We start from the raw sequence: 20,026 nt of genomic DNA, 5'->3' as shown, positions 1-20,026 counted from the left end.
TTGTTTTTAAGTATTAAATACCTTCTGACTCTTATGCCGTTTATAGGTACCCCATCGTGTGTGAACATTCCCCGATTTTGCTCTAGTGAGGGTAAAACTTAAAAAGCCGGAATCGTCACCTTTTTCTAAACTGTCTTCTCTTCCACAAAGAACCGCACCTACATACTCACCGACATCCCAAGTTGGTGAATTCAGTGGTCTATTAAAACAAATTTTAGCATTTGTTATATAAAATTGCATGAAGTATTTTTCCACGTAATGGTGTACCTTGTATAATGAAATATAGTGGCTGTTGTAACTTTATTTTTTAGCTTAAAATAAATAGGTTGCAAGTCTAAAGAAGTAATAATATCTTCCAATTCAAGTACTAATTTTAGTGAAGATAAAGTCTCCTTCTCCGTCACGTATAATTTAATCGCAATTTTTGTTATAGTCCATTGAATCCATGCTGTCAAAACTAATTCGTCGGAGTCTACAAAATATACGATATTATATATAAAGGTACACATAAATATACACTTATTTATAATGTACCTGGTGTACTCTCATCTTTTGAAGTTGAAAGAGTCGAGTTTGTAGTTGTATCTTCAGGATATAGTAATTGTGTTGGTGTAGATGGAGTTTGTGGTACAATAGGAAGAACTACTTGTGCTTCGGTATTTATTTGAGTACTAGCTATAACACTTTTATTATTACTAGTTGTAATTTGCAAAGCGTTTAAAATACTCGAGATGATTTTACTCGTGAAAACTACCTAAAGTAAATATTTAATTTATACAATTGTATAACAATATGCCAATATTTTATGTCTTTCGCGAGTATCGGATAAAATGATTTTATACCTGTTCTTCAGAGATCGAAACAATAATAGGAGAATTATCAATGTGAACACAAACACCCAAAGCAGCTAAAGTACTTCCTCCAGATGGAGATGTTACGATTTTTGTTGTAAGAGCAACTGTAGCATTTACTGATACTTTTTTAATAAAGTTTTTTTGCGTCTGTTGTTGTAACATGTAACAATGGAAATCAACAAGGCTTAATGTCCATGGGAAACTTTGCAATCCTGAAATAAATCACTGTGAATGTGATCATCACTGTGAAATCAAATAGTGTTTTTTGATGTATTGTTTATTACTTACTATTCGTCCACATTGATTTTGGTAATTTAACAGGTAATTCCTGAAGGTAAGGTGCGAGTAATTCAAAATTTATATTAGACGAATGAACGAGAAGAGAAGGTAATTTTATGATCAATATCTGTAACTTATTATCGCTTTTTAATGCTTTGTCTTTGGCTTCTTCTATACCTAAATTGATTAATGAAGATTAATATTATAAAATATACAAATATCTAATCTTATAAAGCTTGTATATATATTTACCATATGCACCAATACCACTCATTGTGATTGATGGTATGTAAATAACAATATGTCCAACACATCCACTTAACACAAGACCACACCACCATGGATACATTTCTGCTAATCTGGCCAATATTCCCAAATTCTGTAAGTTCTATCATAGATTAATTCTTTCTAACTAATAAAAACATTATGCAAATAATGAACAAAAAAAGACGTTAATGTTTATTGAACGTTACTTGAAACTTCATCATTATCAACCGAAATAATAAGCAATGTACCTGTCTTTCATTTTCGGATTTAGAATCATGTTTTTTTTGGATTTCATCATTTTGTACAGTTTTTGACTTTTCCGTGGCTATGACGGATTTTCGTTTCTCTTTGTCTGAGGAGCTATGTACACTTTCGTGTAAACTGGGAAATGTTTTTTTCTTTGTACCAGTATCTGAAGACGCACCTTCAAATTGCTGGACTTCGGGTCGAGTGGTACATAAGGTACCTAAATTATAATACGTAACACGATATTCTAGCCATTTAAAAAGTAATGGATCAAGTGAAGCCCTGATATCTGCCATTTGAAGCGAAATCAAAGGTGGATGCGTTTGTTTTTCAATACTTTGCGGAAACTGTATTACAACCGTTAGTAATGATTTGTTTTCTATATCACTAAAATATAAAAGATATTATCAATTTGTTTCTAACCAGAATATTTAAAGGATACTAACCTGTAAATATTACTTTCTGGTCCTGAAAATATAAAGGCTTGCTGTGACTCATTGAGTGCAAACATTTTTACTGAACTTATATTTAATTCATTTGATATTGTAACCAAAGATGACAACTTTTTGCAATTTACGTTTTCCAGTAACAATTCTAGATATACAGGGTCTGAAATGTTTGTAATATATAAATATAATGTTTAAAAAGTTATTGACTAATTAATATGGTAGTATAGCACATACTCGTTTCTTGACAAGCATCATTGAATAAAGAGGAACAGACAAGAGGATTAGTTGTATCACCAGCGTCAAAAATTGAAGTTAAGATAGATACAGCAGTCATTAGCTTTGCTTTTGTTCCAGTAATTGTAATGCTGTCAATATGTACCGCGTATATTTCATGTATTAAATCAACATTTTTCCAATACTGCGGATACAATAATTTCTTGATTTCACATTCGATGGAGCAGGGCATTATTATTGATGTATGGCAATTTTTCGTCAAATAAAGTTGACTTCTGGTTCCATTTACCTAGTTAAACGCGTATTTTATTATATAATTATATATGAATAAAATAAAAGAGAAAAAAAAAAAGAAAAGAAAAATAATTGCGCATGCAACAATGAAATAACTCCTCTATTACCTGCAATGTAATAACCTTATGACACTGATTAAACATTTCAGTCGGAAGATCAGTCTGTTTGGATGCACAAGCTGCAAGCCTAAATGGATATAAAGGTTGAAGCATAGTTACTATCGCTTCATCACATTCAATACTCATGAAAGGATCGTCTGTAAGAGCAGGTGTTAAAGGCGTCGTCTAACAAAATAATATGAAAGGAATAAATAATAGTAACATAAAAATTATTTATTATATGTTTATGTATATTAGGCCACTTACTACTTACTCGACTTTCAACTATCTTTCGTTGTCGTGGAAGTCCAGTAATAGAATGATCCGCCAATTGCAATTGAAGTGAGGCCTTAACTATTATTAATTTTGTCTCAACCATAGATACATTTTCTCTTAATGCTTCGTATTCTTCCAATGTAACTGGGGGGAGTTCATCTACGAGTGGATCTGCAATTTATACATGATAATTTCCTAAACAAGTTTTTTTTTTTATATAATTGTAATTGAATATATACCTGGTTTTGTAACAAGATAAGGATTGTAATCATAATTTGCAGCAGCTTGTTTTATTGTTTCAATACGATGAAAAACACCCGAACATAATCTAATAGTTAAATCGCCTATAATATATCTCATTACTCTACGTTCGTGGAAATTACTGAAAAAGAAGTATATGTATTTATATTACATTTTTTTAAGAATGTATTTAGAGAGAGAGAGAGAGAGAGAGAGAGAGAGAACTCAGTTACCTATATTCAAAATTAGACCCAAATTCTGCCAGTTTTTCAGGTGTTATGTCATCTGGCAATTCGGTGCAATGAACGTAATCCATGGAGAATGCGGGACATCGTTCTATTAACCGCTCCTCTACGCATGTTTTATAAAATTATTTATTATAAAATCTAAAATTATGAACATAGATTCAAAGTTTTATTACCTGAAGCTGTACATAGATAATAATATATTCCTTGTTTATATTCCCGTTTTCTTCCTTTATTCTCCACTGATTCATCATCGAATAATGAATCTTTTAAGTACCGAGTGTTAAACTTGCCAGCTACTAAATACAAAGGTGGCTAAACAAGATAGTTTATTATATTATTCGTTGCAGTTTGAATAAAATATACTTAGAAATTATAGTATAAAATATTACTTGTGCACCATCGACTACTTCAAGATGACCACAACTACAACTTCCTCTTGGATATACGCGTATGCAACCCATTCCAATTTGAAAACTAGTCATTGCAATTCCTTGGAGCAATGTATCCACTACCACACCATTTAATCGCAATGTTAAAAACGATTTATACCGAAGTTTACGGGATTTATAAAACAATTGTTCTTTAACATTTTCAACTGTCTATATACGTAAGAAAAAATAAAAATTATTTACTTATATTTTATTTCCCCCTCTTATTTTATTGTAAATAAATACCTTAAAAGTTAAAGTTGCATCTTGTACATATACGCCTAAATGAATGGTATGTCCAGAATAAGCCATTTGCTGCTCTGTAGACCAGTCATTTTCCCAATCAATAGGTAACAAAGATGACACCATGTTCCAAGCCCATCCACCCCATCCTGTACTGTCTGCAGCAGTTCCACTTACATGATCTGTATCATCTATAATATTAAATACCAAAGTATGTATATAGAAATGATATATAGCTGTATCTTGTATGGAATAAAATGAAACAAAACCTTGTATACTGTCCTCTCTTTCTTCTACAGAAATTAACGATTTTTCTTTACTAGATGGAAATTGCTTTGTTTGCAAAGCCATTATCAAGGCAGCTAATCTAAGTAACATTGGTACTTGTTGTTCTGTTATACTGAATTCCATTTTTTGACAATGAAGATCTAATCGTGTAATTGAAGCTTTTCTTGCAGTATTACTATGGTAGTTTATGATTAAACGTATTATAACCGAACATCGATATAGAACAGGATCCTAAATTACAAAATAGTATATTTTTATATTCTTATCTTATTTCTCAAAATTTTCAGTCAATTGTAATAAGTAGTTAATACCTGATATATTTCTATTTTCCCAGATGCATCCATTTTATCTAAACATAATGTTAAATCTTGAATAGTAATAACTTTCCTAAGCATAACTTCATATGTGTTAACATCTGAAAGGAAACATGTGTATGTATTTAAAATATATTACTAGAAACTCTTAGAAACATAATATGGAATATATACCCGTAAATGCTGGTTCCCATTTGTTATCAACAGTTTGCATGCTTAAAAATCTGACATTGACACTAAGAACAATATCTTCTTCCACATATTTTAGAATTAAATTATTACAATTAATTGTTATGTTATTTACAACTTTTGTTACTATGCTTTTTATGTATCCAGGGGGAGCTTCTTCCCTAGAAATTAAATAGTAACAAACAAATAGGAATGATTATAACACAATATGTGGTTTTAGTAATAATAATAGGTTGCTTACTGCGGTATCTCTTGCCTCCTCTGTAAGGTGGTAGGATTGGTATCCACTTTATTATCATCTTTTAATTTTAAAATGCATTCTAAAATAAAGATTAAAGTTTCACTTCTATGTATTCAGTTTTGTAACGAGCGTCAATTATATTATCCGATACTTACCTATTGTATTAATGGTAATCACAATTGGCTCTGAAGTAATTTTTACCCAAGGAACATGAATAAGTAATTCATGTATATGACCACTAACAAAAACAAAGGGAAGATTTAGTTGTTCTTCCAAAACTTCTAGCCGTAGATCAAGGTTTTGAAATGATGCATCACCACCCCATAAGGAAACCTGAAATATAAAATGAGATAATACACACATGTGAAGAAAATAAATATAGACTCATTATTATATAAAACATATATACATACCTGAGATTGTTCTGGTTTAAAATTTTTCACATACTTTTCAACATAACTGAGAATCACTGGTGTTATATATGATTCCAATTTGAACATTGTGATTGGTAACTCAATACATTCCACATACTCTTGTAGGTTTAATAAATTTATGTAAATCTAAAACTCTCTAACAATTTATTTTTTTAGTCCGTCAATTGATTAAATACGCTTACCAAATACATTGGTAGAAGAAGTAACAGGTATAATAATAAGAAAAAATTAATATTTGACCACTTATAATATTTAAAAATGCAAAAGTTTATCTGGAAATGGTAAAATTATTTAAAGATTAAAAGTAAAATATAAATAGCAAAGAAAGTTTAATACAAATATTTGACAAATCTACTAACAATACATTTTCATTCTTAAAGCAATTGAATTTTGAATATATTTATGAGGAAAGTGAAGTAGGGTTAACAGAATCAATAGTCGCTTTGAAAAACATATTTTATTCTTCTTTCATATTAATACGAAGACGAATATTATAATATGCTATTATTAAGTGTGAACAAAATACATATTAACCTTATTAAACATCGGCAGTTGACCATGCATTAAATTCAAGTATAAAAATATATTTTAAAAATACATATCTTGCATATCTCGTAATGAAATTTTAGTTTAATAGAAAAAGAAGCAATGCCACTTTGAATGATTTACAATTGACTGTTTTTAATCGTAATTTTATGCCTTGTAGATATAGTTTTATTTATGCTGTCTGCTGTAACCTTTCTAATTTGACGTGCACTGCAACTGCATGTGCACAGTAACTCTAATGCGCATGCTTATTGTTTTGAATGCGCATCTCCGAATGAAATTTTAAATTGCTTATTTATTTGTGCATAATTATCTACGAAAACTTCACGAAATTTGTATCAATATAAATAAATAAAAGGAAAATATACTAAAATGAATTTTCTTATCTTTTAATATTACGTAAGTCGTCAGATTTCTTATTTTAAATTTACAATTTTGCATAATTTTTATATATTCAGACATTTTTTTATACACCCGATAAAAATTGCTTTTTCCGCTTTATTCAAATTTTTACACATTCTATGATGTTCACTTTATATCAAATGTAATGGGACTTTTTGTCATGTCTTAAGATAATGGCACACATAACTGCATATTTTGCAGCTCGAGATTATACAAAACCTGCGATTGATCGTCGCATTGCTGAATTATTAAAAAGAAGAGTCGGTTTAGAAGAATTACCTACTGAAAGTTTAAAAGAACGACTTGTATGTAAAGCATACAAACTACTACAAATTGTCAATTTTACTAGAAAATATAAATATTATTTAGTAGACTATTTCATTTAAATTTTATTACTTTATTGTATACATAGGCCAAATTTAAGGAGAATCGTAATGCTAGACAAGCATTGCTTAAAGCGACCCATAGACAGGTCTTGGAAGTTGCTGCTTTTATTTTAAACGTAGATCCAGATACTTTAGAAGAAGGAATCATTGATAAAGACGAATATATCAATGTTCTTGATAGTTTCTTCCTTAAAGATGGAAAGCGTGCAATTCTTATACACTATCAACCAATGGAACCACCTCCATTTGGTATCATAAATTATTCTTTTATTATACATATTTTTCTAAATTTTAATCTGAATATATAATCAATATATATATATAAAATAATAAAAAAAAAAAAAAAAAAAAAAATAGAGTCAGGAAGATGGAATCCACGATATGAGAGTGAAACTGAAGTAATACGTTGTTGTGTTACTGATGGTTCTACAGAACAACTTTCTGGCAAATGTGTTATAGTTTATAGATTGAAATCAGACATTGATTTTGAAACAAAGCATCTTCAGGAAGTATGTTTTCAGTATGATTGTGCAAAACTATTTTTGTACATTATAATGTATTCTCAATCTAAATTCTTGAACAGGAAGCATATTATGCATATGCAGAAGTTGACCCAGTATCTCGAAGCGCACTTGCAGCCATATCAGATTTAATTTTAAGGCTAAATTTACCAGCAATAATTGCTAATAAAGTATGGGGTGAATTGTCAAAATGTGAAACTGGCGACAAAGTTGTGAACAATTTTATTTGTGATTTTAGAGACTTTTGTGAATTTCTAAGCAGTAAGAGAGTACAACTCATAATTATTTAAAGTCATATCTACATCTATACAATGAAACTACTATTTCTATATTTTGTTTAGTGACTAAAATAGATTTAGAAAATACAATAAAATTTTACACCGATTGGGAGGCCTATCATAAGTATTTAGAACTGCCAGAAAATAATAAAGAAAGTCTTATTAACCCTGAAGCTATAGAAGCTATAGAAAATAATCTTAAATTATGGATGAAAAGTATGGAACGGGTAAAGTTTATGAGTGTAGCCTTTTATTTTAATCCACTAAAAAATTATATGTATTTGGATATACAGGCCATTGTCCAGAGTCAACAATTACGTAGAGAAACAGAAACAATGGGGCCAAATGCAGAACTCACTTACTGGAGAAGACTGCTAGCTCGTTTTTCATCAATTATGGAACACATTAAATCTCCATTTACCCAAAAATATATAGATTTTTTAAAAAAAATAAAATCGAAACATATAAAAGTATGTTTAATTACAAGATATCCTTTTTTATTTAAAGCTTAGAAATTAATTCAAAGTTGATATACAGAAATGGAAATTGTTGGAAAAACACGTTCAAATGATCCAAATTCTCGCACAAGATAATGTAAAATATTTGTATGCACTAGAAAAATTTACTCAACCTTTGTACAGGCTTGATCCAACAAAAATGGGAGAATATTTACCTCCTCTCATGTATGTTATACGAATGATATACGCTACTTCTCGATTCTTTAATAGCAGCCGAATGGTCACAGCAGTTTTTGTAAAAGTACCATCGTAGAAACATAATAAAAATGAAAATGCGTATTTCCATATATTCTATAAAATTCCAACGGTTTGATTATCAATTTTCCAGATGACGAACCAAATGATTTTAGCGTGCAAAGCATACTTAACAGAGGATGGCAAAATAAATGTTTGGAACGATGCTAAATCAGTCATGATATCCAAGATAAAGGCAAATATTAATTGAACAAAATTCTAAGTAAATCGATTTACTACAAAATCTTTTTATTATAGGATTGTATTAAATTGTGTGAAAAATACTATGAATATTACCATGAAATGTGCAAAGAGGTGAGAGAATCTGCCGATGAAAAACCTTTCGAAGTATCTGAAATGTATGTTTTCGGAAAATTTAATACCTTCAAAGCGAGAATAATAAAAGTCAGTGATAAAATATTTAAATCCTACTGTATATTATATTAAAATCCTATAATATAATCCTATCATCTTGAGCAAAATCATAAAAAGTAAATTAAATATATTTCAGATCATGGATGTTTTAGAGACAACTTTAACGTATCTAATTCTTTATAATTCTGCAATAGAGGGAATAGACGTATTCGCAAACAAATTCTCGAGTTTCTTTCAGGAAATTTCGTCCAAAGATTATGATCCATTAAATCATAGAAAGCCATATTTTGATTCTGATTACGATAACTACAAGAAAAACGTGGCAGAGACAGAGATAGAATTAAGGAACTTCTTTTATAAAAGCGTGTCGGAAACGCCAAACATAACGGAAGCTTTGAGAGTAGTGGCAAGGTATCATTTTATATAACACAACGTATCAAAATTGAAGATTTTTGGCTGATCTTATAGTTATGGGACGAATGGTATATCCATGTCAATAGTGTCGGCAAAATCTTTAATTTGATTTATGTTAATCATTAAGACAATGAAGTATTTACAATTTTTAATAAAAATATGAAGAAAAATTTCATATATTGTATTATAATCTAAGTTAGTGTTAATCGTTATTACATCACAAATATACGATTTGTATAGATTCCAAAAATTGAAGTTTAAGCATCTGAGAATCGACAGAAAGTATTTAGAACTTACAGGGTTGCTTCAAAAAGAAATCGAGGATGTACGAGATAGATACAACGAAGACAGATCGGATCCTCCGATACCACGAAACGTTCCACCTATTGCTGGTCGTATTTTATGGATTCGACAGCTTTTCAGACGTATCGAAAGCCCGATGGAAATATATAAAGAATGTAGAAGAGTAATTAGCCACGATCACATGCAGAGATGCATTAAAATTTACAATGCCTTGATCAGTGTCTTTATACACTATGAAATGATATATCATAAATCATGGTACGATTCTTCAGAAATTGTAAGTACAATCGTCGTATACGATAAGATGAATAAAATTATGATTAAATTACTAAATGTTTCAATCGATAGGTTCGATTGGCATTGGCTTCGCCCTTGATAATAAGACATCCAGATACGAATAAGTATCATTTGAACTTCGATTCGTACATCCTAGAGGTGATACGCGAATCAGAACACATGGCTAGGTTTGATTTGGAAGTGCCAGATTTTATACAGATAATAACATTTTGTAAAGATAAAATTTCCTCGTCGTATGAAACTGTGAAACAGTTGGTCGATGAAAATAATACATTAAGGTACACTGCCTCGAATGAGAGGTACTCTGCTGACTATTAGGTCATCTAATCGTTATATTTTCATTATAAATTTTTAATGAAGCTTTAAATGGCTTACTTTTATATAACATTTTCTCTTTGATTATACCGATAAAATATACATTTAATCTGCACTAGATATACGAATATCTATATATACATATATACATACACATATATATATAATAGAAAACGATTTTGTACCTCAGATTTTTCTTCTACGTTTCAGACGAACAATACCAATAGTATTTTTGATTTTGATAAAAATCGTTCTCGTTAATCTCGAGATTGCCTTTCAACCTTGTTTATCGGTAATTACATGGACGTCCTTAAACATTGGCGAAGTATGTGACGAAATAAGGCACGCGCTTACGTCGGTGCAGATTTTTGTTAAAGAGATAAAAGACATGAAAGAAGCAAGGGTTGACGAAGTTTTCGAATCCATATCAGAAGCTATTTTACTACAACTCGATGACCATGCAAAAACTCCTACACAATTATTAGACGATAATATCGCTTATGGGCTTACAGTAGCGGCTGATTTGGAAATTAAATCATCAGCAGCAGAGAAAGCTGTTACGGCTATTATTAATAAGTTTATGGATTTTATAATCGATGAGACTGTTCAGGATGTTAAATATAATTGGATGGATCCGGATAAAATACAAAGGCATATCTCACAGACGAAATTGACAAAGGGAAAATATGAGCCAGGTGTCCATTTTTGATTAATTTTAATTATCTTATTACATAATTAATCCTTTAATACTTCCGTTGTATTTCGATGCACATGTTGCAACAATTTAATTATCTTGCTGTTGGATTTTAATTGCAAGTAATTATTGTGTTTTTATTTGCGCATTTCGTCTAAAAGATTTAAAAAGAAGAACAGGATAACGAACATTGTGTTAAAATAAATATTAATTTAAGACGAAAAGTTTTCTGATAAAAAGATCTTATCCCTTAAGAGATTAAATACGATCTACATAATTTTACTGTAAAATTTTAGTACTATAGGCATGTAATCTGTGTAGAACGTAAAAAATATCATATTAAGGGGCTAAACATCTTGTATAATTCGCAAGCATAATGATTCATATCAACTAATCGTAGGTTTTGCCCCTATCGAGAGAACACGTAAAGTCCATATAAACAAGGTGCACAATGATTGCATGGAATTATTTGCTTATTTCCATAATAAGCTCGTAGAGGCCTTAGTAAAATGCACCAAGAATTCCCTCGAATTACTAAAGAGAAAAGTCACTAATATAAGGTTCATTCGATTGCATCTATAATTTGTCGATAAGATAACGTTACTAAAAAATGACCTGTGTTCTGTTTTTATACCTACAGCCATCTGATAGAAGATAACGAATCGAATCAGAAATCACCGATACTTTTAACAACATTTGTCTTGCAAATACCAAACATCGTGATAGTACCTCCAATAGAAGAGTTGCAATATTATTTTGGGAAATTAGTAATTAGTTTATTGGAGAATCACAAACGAATTACAGCATGGGGACAGCGTTATGCTACTAGTCTAAAGACTGGAAGTATTATAACAAATTTCCAAGGTTTGTTTTTCGCGGAAGGAACGAAAATAGTAAATTGAAAACATCATTAACGATGATCGTGATAGTATCATCATTTAACAAAGCTGCATATTTGCTGTTACTTTCTTTTTTTAATTTAATACTTTTTTATTGTTACAAATTCTTCGATGTTTATAATCGTATAATATAATTAATGACTTATTCATATAGGAGACATTATAAATTTTGGGAAGAATTATTATCAGATCATATCAGATCACAAAGAGATAGTTCGTAGCGTAATGAGCTTGCAAGGTGCAATTTTCGCCATGAAGCAAGACGTCGATGAAATTGCCAATGTACTACTATTCTTCTTTTCATCCAATTTTAAATATACAAACAAATCTCGGATAACATCAGAGCTACATCGATATTAAATAACATGTTAATTTGCACGTATCCTGAGTCTCGAATAGCACATTTTAATATCACGAAAGCGATTGATCAAGTTATTCGAGAGATGTCTGTATGTGTATACGTACAGCTGCAAAGGATGACACGTGTGACTCAATTCGAGTTATTTAAATCACTTTTCGAGTAGATCTACTTGCAGTACTCCTACATATGGTCCGAAAACAGGGATAATATCGTTCAAAGTTTCGTCGATTCCGAACCCATCACTCAGGTGATCAAAGAAAAGTTCGTGGAGTATGACAATTTAGTCGCTGAAATTCAAAATCTGCCAAAGAAACACGTAGTTGGGCCTATAGAAATTAGCATGGGTAATAATTCAATATTTTTTTCGTCATTTTTCTTGTTTGGCGACGAATAGATAGCGGATCTTTGTGTATTTCTGGAAAAATTGAATTTTTAGACAAACTGAAATTAGCATTACTAGTGGAAGCACGCGCATGGAAGATGTTATTGGGACAGAAGTTATCTGCGACTTATAAAGAGAAATTAAAAAGGATCACCGAATATATAAATGAAAAGAATAAGGTGCTGGTCAGAGAAATAAAGGACTTGGAAGACGTGAGGATTGCAATGAAATGTTTGAGCGAGATACGAGACGATTTCATATCGTTGGATATAGAATTGATCTTGATCGAGGAAACGTATACGTTAATGGGGAGGTTCAACATCTCTATTTCGAAGGAGGAACAGGATATCGTGGACAGTTTACGGTACAATTTTACAAACATGTTGAACACGGTAATAATTTATGAAAAATTATCATTCATCGTATATCGTTCATGTTATTACGCGATAATATCTTGAATAATGAATTGTTCGATATTATAAGGCGAAACAGGTACAAACAAAGATATGCGAAATGCAAGAGCCATTGAAAAAGGAACTGACGGATGGTGTTGCGATATTTAAGCAACAAGTGATTCATTTTGATCTCGATTTTGAGCTGAATGGTCCTATGGTCGAGGGAATACCGGCTAAAGAAGCTAGTGATCGGTATTATCGATGACTAATAGATTATTGTAATTAGAACACAATTATATCAAAGATCGGTAGTTCTAGCGCTAAATAAATAGGAACGTTAATATCATTCCCGGTTCATAACTGCTTTATTATTCTTATTTGATTTTTCTAGGCTCATATTCTTTCAAGCTCTTCTCGAAGAGTTATGGGAGAAGTACGAAACTTATAGTAGCGGGGAAAGTTTATTCGGCATTGAAATAACAGACTACCCTGCTCTTCATCAAAGGAAGAGGGAAATTAATTTACTGCAGAAGTTATACTCCTTGTATTTGCAAGTGATACGAACGATCGACGGCTACTACGAGATACCTTGGTCAGACATCGATATCGAATCTATAATGACCGAATTAGCCGATTTTCAGAACAGGTCGCTACAAGTTCTTGATACTATTTCTTGATATTTTGTTCATTGTTATGTAAGCACAGTATATAAATTGACTTTACAATTTTATGTTAGATGTCGGCGATTACCAAAGGCTATGAGAGACTGGCCAGCTTATATCGAGCTGAAAAAGAAGATCGACGACTTTAACGAGACTTGCCCATTGTTAGAGATGATGGCTAATAAAGCGATGCAAGAAAGACACTGGGAAAGAATGTCGAAGTTGTGCAAATACCACTTTGACGTCGAGTCGGAGACTTTTACTTTGGCTAGCGTGATGCAGGCACCTTTGTTGAAGTACAAAGATGAAGTCGAGGTATAATTTCAACCGAAACACGTAATATCTATCTCTCCTAATTAATTATTATTTATTATGTATTACGTGTATATTACAGAATTTAATAAGACCATGGTAATAATCATAACGATAATAATTAATAGAATTTTTAACTTTTCGTAGGATATATGCATAAGCGCGGTGAAGGAGCAAGATATAGAGAGTAAACTGAATCAAATTATAGCAGAATGGGCTACCGTAGATCTACAGTTCTCTACGTTTAAGCAAAGAGGAGAATTACTTTTGAAAGGCACAGAAACGATCGAGATAATATCTCAACTGGAGGACAGTTTAATGATCATCAGTTCACTCCTGGCAAATCGGTATTTAATAGATTGTTTAAATTAGACGAAAAAATATTTAATCTCGAGTCAATAATATTACTACAATTTATATGATATAATTTAGATATAATGCGTATTTCAAAAAGGACATACAATTGTGGCAAAATAAGCTCAGCAACACCTCCGAAATCTTAGCAAAATGGTTGACTGTACAGAATTTATGGGCTTATTTAGAAGCGGTGTTCATTGGCGGTGATATATCGAAACAACTCCCAGCAGAGGCGAAACGTTTCAATGTATATTATCAATTCATCTTTGAAAGCTATTATCGAAGAAAATCACGTCCATGCTATTATGTTTGAAATTTCACTCTAATACATTTTAAACATCGATCCTCTCTATTCTAGACATCAATAAAGTCAAGTCTGGACGATGATATTAAAACAAAATTCACATTGGGTGATACTTCTTAAGGGTTAAATTCCAAAAATCAGAAAATCGTAAATTACATTTTAAATATTCTAGAATATCGATAAAGCTTGGGTGAAGATAATGTATCGAGCACGTGAAAACGTGAACGCAGTGGAAACATGCACAGGAGACGAAACGATGGGACAATTCTTGCCACATTTATTGGAACAGCTGGAATCTTGTCAGAAGTCTCTCAGCGGGTAACAAAACTGATTCGAACACCTCTATTATTAACCCAGCTTCGTTTCTAAAATCTTTTATGTTTCAACTACCATTCAGTTTCGATTGAAAAAACGACCTTTCTCGCATAATCCTTTTAGCATAAAATTCAGATGCCTGCACATTTTTCCCAAATTCAAGAAATTTTCTAACAATATAACAATACGATCTAAATGGTCTAAAGAATGCAACAGGGTTAACACGAATCAAATTAATTAAAGTAAAGTAATATATGATACTTATACAGATACTTGGAAACAAAACGAAGCGTATTTCCAAGATTTTGCTTCATATCAGATCCCACGTTGTTGGAAATACTTGGTCAAGCAGCAGATTGCCATACCATACAGAAATATCTCGATGGTTTCTTCGACAACACAGCAAGAGTAACGAAACTGTCAGACTATTCTCTCTTCTTCCTACGATTAGATTCATAGACACAACTTAGATTTCCTCCATTACAGTTAAAGTTTCACGAAAAAGAGTATGAGAGGATTGTAGCTATGTATTCGCGCGAAGGCGAGAAGGTACTAATGGAGAAGGATGTTATATGTTCAGGGGGTGTAGAGAACTGGTTGAACACTTTGTTAGCGGTTCATCAATTCTCAGTTGGCAGTGTAATCTCCCAAGGGCTGCAAGCTCTCACCCAAGAAGAGTTTGACATTATACAGTTGATAGACAATTCGATTTTACAAGTAAAATTTCGATTATTTGGATAATTTAAGAAATAGATGAGATTTTTCCTTCCTGTTTTTCTCGATTGTAAATTATACTACATCTTTTCAGGTAGGACTATTAGTCTTACAAGTTTTATGGACTCGCGACTCTGAAATAGCTCTCAATACAGTAAGACGAGACAGAACCATAATGAAACGAACGAATCAATGGTTCCTCGAATTATTAAACAGTCTCATTGAAGTGACTGTTAAGGATTTGTCGAAATACGCGAGAGCAAAATACGAGGCCTTGATTACTATTCACGTGCATCAGAGGTGTGTCTATCTTCGTGTCCCATATTACGAGAAAATTAAAACTATGATTGGAATTTTCGAAGAAACTTAAGAATTTACTTCATAGTATTTTACGCTTTGCTCTTCTTTTCTATTATATTCTTTCGTATCGAAAATATTGAACATTAAAATATCACGAATAATAAAATCCGCTATTCGCGTATTGGAGAAACGAGCCGATAAATATCCTCACGAATTTTCTAGAGACATATTCGACGAAATGTGTCAGATGAGAGTTCGCAATGTGAACGACTTCGAGTGGTTGAAGCAGTGTAGATATTATTACGACACCGAAACAGAAGATGTTCCTATAAAAATCACAGACATAGATTTTGTTTATCAGAATGAGTTTCTAGGTTGCACCGATCGACTCGCCATTACGCCTCTTACCGACAGATGCTACATAACGTTAGCTCAAGCTGTAGGTAAGACTATCGTTAAAGTGCGGCTGAAGCAAGTCTCTTTAGTTAATAACTATTTTCCTTAGTCGCAATTATACAATTATAAGTTTGAGGATAAAATATTTTTAATAAGTGATATCGTCATTCTTAAATTATAGAAGAATACTTCTCCTCAGTATGTCGAGTCTGTTCTAATTTTCAATTATTATCAATCATTTTTTAAACTTGGTACTCCAGGTATGAATTTTGGAGGTGCACCAGCGGGACCAGCTGGGACTGGCAAAACAGAAACCACAAAGGATATGGGGAAAGCCCTTGGAAAGTACGTGGTGGTATTTAATTGCTCGGACCAAATGGATTTCCGCGGTTTGGGCAGAATATTTAAAGGATTAGCCATGGCCGGAGCGTGGGGCTGCTTCGACGAGTTTAATCGCATCGATTTGCCGGTTCTATCCGTCGCTGCTCAGCAAATAGCGATCGTACTCACAGCAAGAAGGGAAAGAAAAACAAGTTTCCTTTTTAGGTATTCAGTAATATCAATCAGATTATAGAGTTTCAAGGATGCATACGTACAGGATAGTTTCTGTTTTAAGTAATTTTATAATTTAAATTACTAAGGAAATATATGTATCATACAGCGACGGTGAAGTATACAAATTAAACTACGAGTTTGGGATCTTCATTACTATGAATCCTGGCTACGCTGGTCGCCAAGAGTTGCCAGAAAATTTAAAGATACAATTTAGAAGCGTTGCTATGATGGTTCCCGATAGACAAGTATTATCACGTAAAAATAATACAGCTATAATATAAATGTTCGATATAAATTATTGCATTGATAATTATTCGCTCGTCTAGATTATTATGCGTGTAAAATTGGCAGCCTGTGGCTTTAAGGAGAACCTTTTACTAGCACGAAAATTTTTTACTTTGTACAAACTATGCGAGGAACAATTAAGCAAACAAGTGCATTATGATTTCGGTCTGAGAAACATTTTATCCTGTTTGCGAACTCTTGGTGCGCAGAAACGAGCGAATCCCACCGATTCTGAAGAGACTACCTTAATGAGAGTTTTAAGGTAAAACAAATTCATCAGTTACTGATACTGTTTCAACGGAAATCAAAGCTCTGGCCTTCATCATACAATAACAAAGTTCTATCTTCACTGTGATATTGCAGAGACATGAATCTATCAAAGTTGGTAGACGAAGACGAACCCTTGTTTATGTCTCTCATCGAAGATATGTTCCCAGGAATCAAACTCAGAGTTCAAACATACAAGGACCTGCAGAAAGCAATTGCAAATGCAGCTGCCGCTCTTGGCATAATGAATCATGCAGACTGGAATTTGAAAACAATTCAAGTAAACTTCGCAATTAAACATCAAGTTATTCGAGATAATAATACTTCTTATATCTCTAGTTATACGAAACGTCTTTGGTTCGTCACGGTTTGATGGTGCTCGGACCAACAGGATCCGGGAAAACCATGTGCATGTGGGCTCTTATGAAAGCTTTAACAGAAATGGGCATGCCCCATAAAGAAGTCAGAATGAATCCCAAAGTTAGCGTCTTCCTTTACACCGACCATAACTTTAATTACTAATCGATCAATCAATTTTTTCGTTAATGTCTAAATAAGATTCTGAATAAGCTACCCGTGCAACAGCGGATTACCATTGCACGTATTTTTGATAAATTCTACCACTATTCTAATCGATGAATATAGGTATATTAAGAAGTTGAAAAAAATCTTATAAAATAAAATAGTCGAGAATATTTTGTGAACAATGCATTGGCGTGTTTAGTAAGCAATTTGCAGCAAGCGAACTAAACTTGCTAACGAAACAATTTCCTTAGGCCATAACCGCGTCCCAGATGTTTGGTAGACTGGATGTAGCGACGAATGATTGGACAGATGGAATTTTCTCTACTATATGGAGAAGATCGATACAGACGAAGAAAACAGAAAATTTATGGATGGTCTTGGATGGCCCTGTGGATGCTGTATGGATTGAGAACTTAAATTCGGTGCTGGATGATAATAAGACATTGACTTTAGCGAATGGCGATCGCATAATTATGGCGTCGAACACTAAATTGGTCTTTGAGCCAGATAATGTCGATAATGCATCACCAGCCACGATATCCCGCATGGGAATGGTGTTCATAAGCGCTTCCGTTCTAAAATGGACCCCCATTCTACAAGTAATTTCAAAACTACATATTTCTTATTATTTCTTGTATCTAAGCTTTCAACAGCTTTGTTGTTGATACATACTTTCGGCTGCGTTTTAAGATCTAACAGTATTCAATATCTTTTTGTTAATACTCAGGGGTGGTTTAAGACACAACCGCCTGCGCAAGTAGAAGTCTTGAATAATTTCTTTAATAAAATTTACGACGATGCTCATACTTTCGTTCAAACGAAGCTTCCGACAACAATGCATCTCTTGGAAGCTCTTTATATAAGGCAATGTATCGATCTATTGGATGGTTTGCTTGCTACAAATAAAGATACGGCTAGTACGTATTTTTTATCCATATACTATATAGCTCATATCAAAGCTCAGAGAGGAGAACAATATTTCAATTTATTCAAAAATTAAAAAGTAATAATCAATTAATAATTAAAAATAACACTTTCTTATGGGGTCGGTAGGTTATAAATTCAAATTAAATATCTATTAAAAAACATAGGAATAATATATTTAACTATTTACCACGTATGTATTATATATATTGCTATATTTATCTTTTTCAATTTTATTGCCTGAATTACATCGAATCTTTTTCTATAAGAAACTTCTTCGACTAATTTGTAATTCATAAATTAAGAAATCTGAAGATAAAGTTAATAAGATAGGTTTGTCAACTAGCAAACTGGTTTTGTAAAATTCGACAATTACATGTAATTGAAAAATCTATCGGACCGAAAACTTTTACACACTTTTGCAAGTGTAGTTTGTTACGTGAAGAGATTTAATTGAAATGTACGTGATTCAGAAACACTACCAGAGTATCACATTGAAAAGATATTCCTATTCTCGTTAATGTGGAGTCTGGGAGCGGTATTGGAATTAGACGAACGTAACGCATTGCAGGAGTTCCTACTTAATCATCAATCGAAATGTAATTGGCCAAAATGCAAGGTAGTACTATGCACATGGGATTAATTGATATGGAAATAAGCATAATTATACCGTGAAATAATGGTTACCGTAGGAAGATGAAACTATCTTTGAATATCTGGTGTCAGACGATGGCCAGTGGATTCATTGGTCCGAAAAGGTCCCAGAATTTATCTATCCTTCGGACGAAGTTTTAAAATATTACACTATTTTAGTCCCTAACATAGACAATGCAAGAACATTATTTTTGATCGATATCATCGCAAAACAAGGAAAAGCAGTGCTGCTAATAGGTATCAATTATATCACTGTCGCAAGCTTGCTTCTTAAGAGATTAGTAATTTATTAATCATTAACTATTAAACGACTTTATTAATCATAGGAGAGCAAGGAACGGCAAAGACAGTTATGATCAAAAGCTTCATGTCTCGTTACGATCCAGAAGAACACCTATTCAAATCTTTTAGTTTTTCTTCCGCATCAACCCCTAATATGGTTCAGGTAATTAACTCGAAATTTGGAAAATTAGTATAGACGATAAGTCACGAAGTAACGGAATACGATTCGTAG

General features: G+C 32.2%; 2 protein-coding genes across 3 annotated transcripts in view; one reads left to right on the top strand and one right to left on the bottom strand.

Annotated features, from left to right (window-relative positions):
- Vps13b (vacuolar protein sorting 13B) overlaps positions 1-7,615 on the bottom strand; it is a 15,610-nt gene extending 7,995 nt beyond the window's left edge. The window contains exons 1-23 of one of the 2 annotated variants that reach the window (XM_072010556.1): positions 6,157-7,615; positions 5,602-5,894; positions 5,344-5,521; positions 5,189-5,267; positions 4,933-5,108; positions 4,756-4,859; positions 4,426-4,675; positions 4,160-4,347; positions 3,875-4,084; positions 3,659-3,797; positions 3,471-3,588; positions 3,237-3,379; positions 2,996-3,168; positions 2,731-2,907; positions 2,330-2,618; positions 2,093-2,255; positions 1,649-2,033; positions 1,386-1,521; positions 1,143-1,310; positions 843-1,066; positions 535-754; positions 268-472; positions 22-199 (exon numbers count right to left, since the gene is read on the bottom strand). In XM_072010556.1, the coding sequence (XP_071866657.1) occupies positions 22-199; positions 268-472; positions 535-754; positions 843-1,066; positions 1,143-1,310; positions 1,386-1,521; positions 1,649-2,033; positions 2,093-2,255; positions 2,330-2,618; positions 2,731-2,907; positions 2,996-3,168; positions 3,237-3,379; positions 3,471-3,588; positions 3,659-3,797; positions 3,875-4,084; positions 4,160-4,347; positions 4,426-4,675; positions 4,756-4,859; positions 4,933-5,108; positions 5,189-5,267; positions 5,344-5,521; positions 5,602-5,688 (3,990 nt within the window). In that variant the 5' untranslated portion in view covers positions 5,689-5,894; positions 6,157-7,615. The remainder of the gene's footprint in view (positions 1-21; positions 200-267; positions 473-534; positions 755-842; positions 1,067-1,142; positions 1,311-1,385; positions 1,522-1,648; positions 2,034-2,092; positions 2,256-2,329; positions 2,619-2,730; positions 2,908-2,995; positions 3,169-3,236; positions 3,380-3,470; positions 3,589-3,658; positions 3,798-3,874; positions 4,085-4,159; positions 4,348-4,425; positions 4,676-4,755; positions 4,860-4,932; positions 5,109-5,188; positions 5,268-5,343; positions 5,522-5,601; positions 5,895-6,156) is intronic. The other variant, XM_072010557.1, reaches the window with a different exon arrangement.
- Kl-3 (dynein heavy chain 8, axonemal kl-3) overlaps positions 7,615-20,026 on the top strand; it is a 21,800-nt gene continuing 9,388 nt past the window's right edge. Inside the window, exons 1-34 of the mRNA XM_072010596.1 lie at positions 7,615-7,738; positions 7,819-8,225; positions 8,293-8,514; positions 8,602-8,703; positions 8,766-8,912; positions 9,019-9,293; positions 9,537-9,876; positions 9,948-10,174; positions 10,422-10,906; positions 11,306-11,465; positions 11,546-11,748; positions 11,962-12,086; positions 12,329-12,509; positions 12,602-12,939; positions 13,031-13,194; positions 13,334-13,588; positions 13,679-13,919; positions 14,064-14,263; positions 14,349-14,520; positions 14,750-14,895; positions 15,162-15,300; positions 15,379-15,609; positions 15,701-15,906; positions 16,129-16,349; positions 16,563-16,848; positions 16,964-17,102; positions 17,184-17,404; positions 17,506-17,689; positions 17,749-17,889; positions 18,186-18,533; positions 18,662-18,851; positions 19,332-19,477; positions 19,551-19,749; positions 19,839-19,957. Of these exons, the coding sequence (XP_071866697.1) occupies position 7,738; positions 7,819-8,225; positions 8,293-8,514; positions 8,602-8,703; positions 8,766-8,912; positions 9,019-9,293; positions 9,537-9,876; positions 9,948-10,174; positions 10,422-10,906; positions 11,306-11,465; positions 11,546-11,748; positions 11,962-12,086; positions 12,329-12,509; positions 12,602-12,939; positions 13,031-13,194; positions 13,334-13,588; positions 13,679-13,919; positions 14,064-14,263; positions 14,349-14,520; positions 14,750-14,895; positions 15,162-15,300; positions 15,379-15,609; positions 15,701-15,906; positions 16,129-16,349; positions 16,563-16,848; positions 16,964-17,102; positions 17,184-17,404; positions 17,506-17,689; positions 17,749-17,889; positions 18,186-18,533; positions 18,662-18,851; positions 19,332-19,477; positions 19,551-19,749; positions 19,839-19,957 (7,161 nt within the window). The 5' untranslated portion in view covers positions 7,615-7,737. The remainder of the gene's footprint in view (positions 7,739-7,818; positions 8,226-8,292; positions 8,515-8,601; positions 8,704-8,765; positions 8,913-9,018; positions 9,294-9,536; positions 9,877-9,947; positions 10,175-10,421; positions 10,907-11,305; positions 11,466-11,545; positions 11,749-11,961; positions 12,087-12,328; positions 12,510-12,601; positions 12,940-13,030; positions 13,195-13,333; positions 13,589-13,678; positions 13,920-14,063; positions 14,264-14,348; positions 14,521-14,749; positions 14,896-15,161; positions 15,301-15,378; positions 15,610-15,700; positions 15,907-16,128; positions 16,350-16,562; positions 16,849-16,963; positions 17,103-17,183; positions 17,405-17,505; positions 17,690-17,748; positions 17,890-18,185; positions 18,534-18,661; positions 18,852-19,331; positions 19,478-19,550; positions 19,750-19,838; positions 19,958-20,026) is intronic.

The sequence above is a fragment of the Bombus fervidus genome, chromosome 9 (genome assembly GCF_041682495.2).
Source record: "Bombus fervidus isolate BK054 chromosome 9, iyBomFerv1, whole genome shotgun sequence".
Classification (NCBI taxonomy): Eukaryota; Metazoa; Arthropoda; class Insecta; order Hymenoptera; family Apidae; genus Bombus; species Bombus fervidus.
Note: the sequence above shows the minus strand (reverse complement) of the source record. Positions and strands in the feature narration are given on the sequence as shown.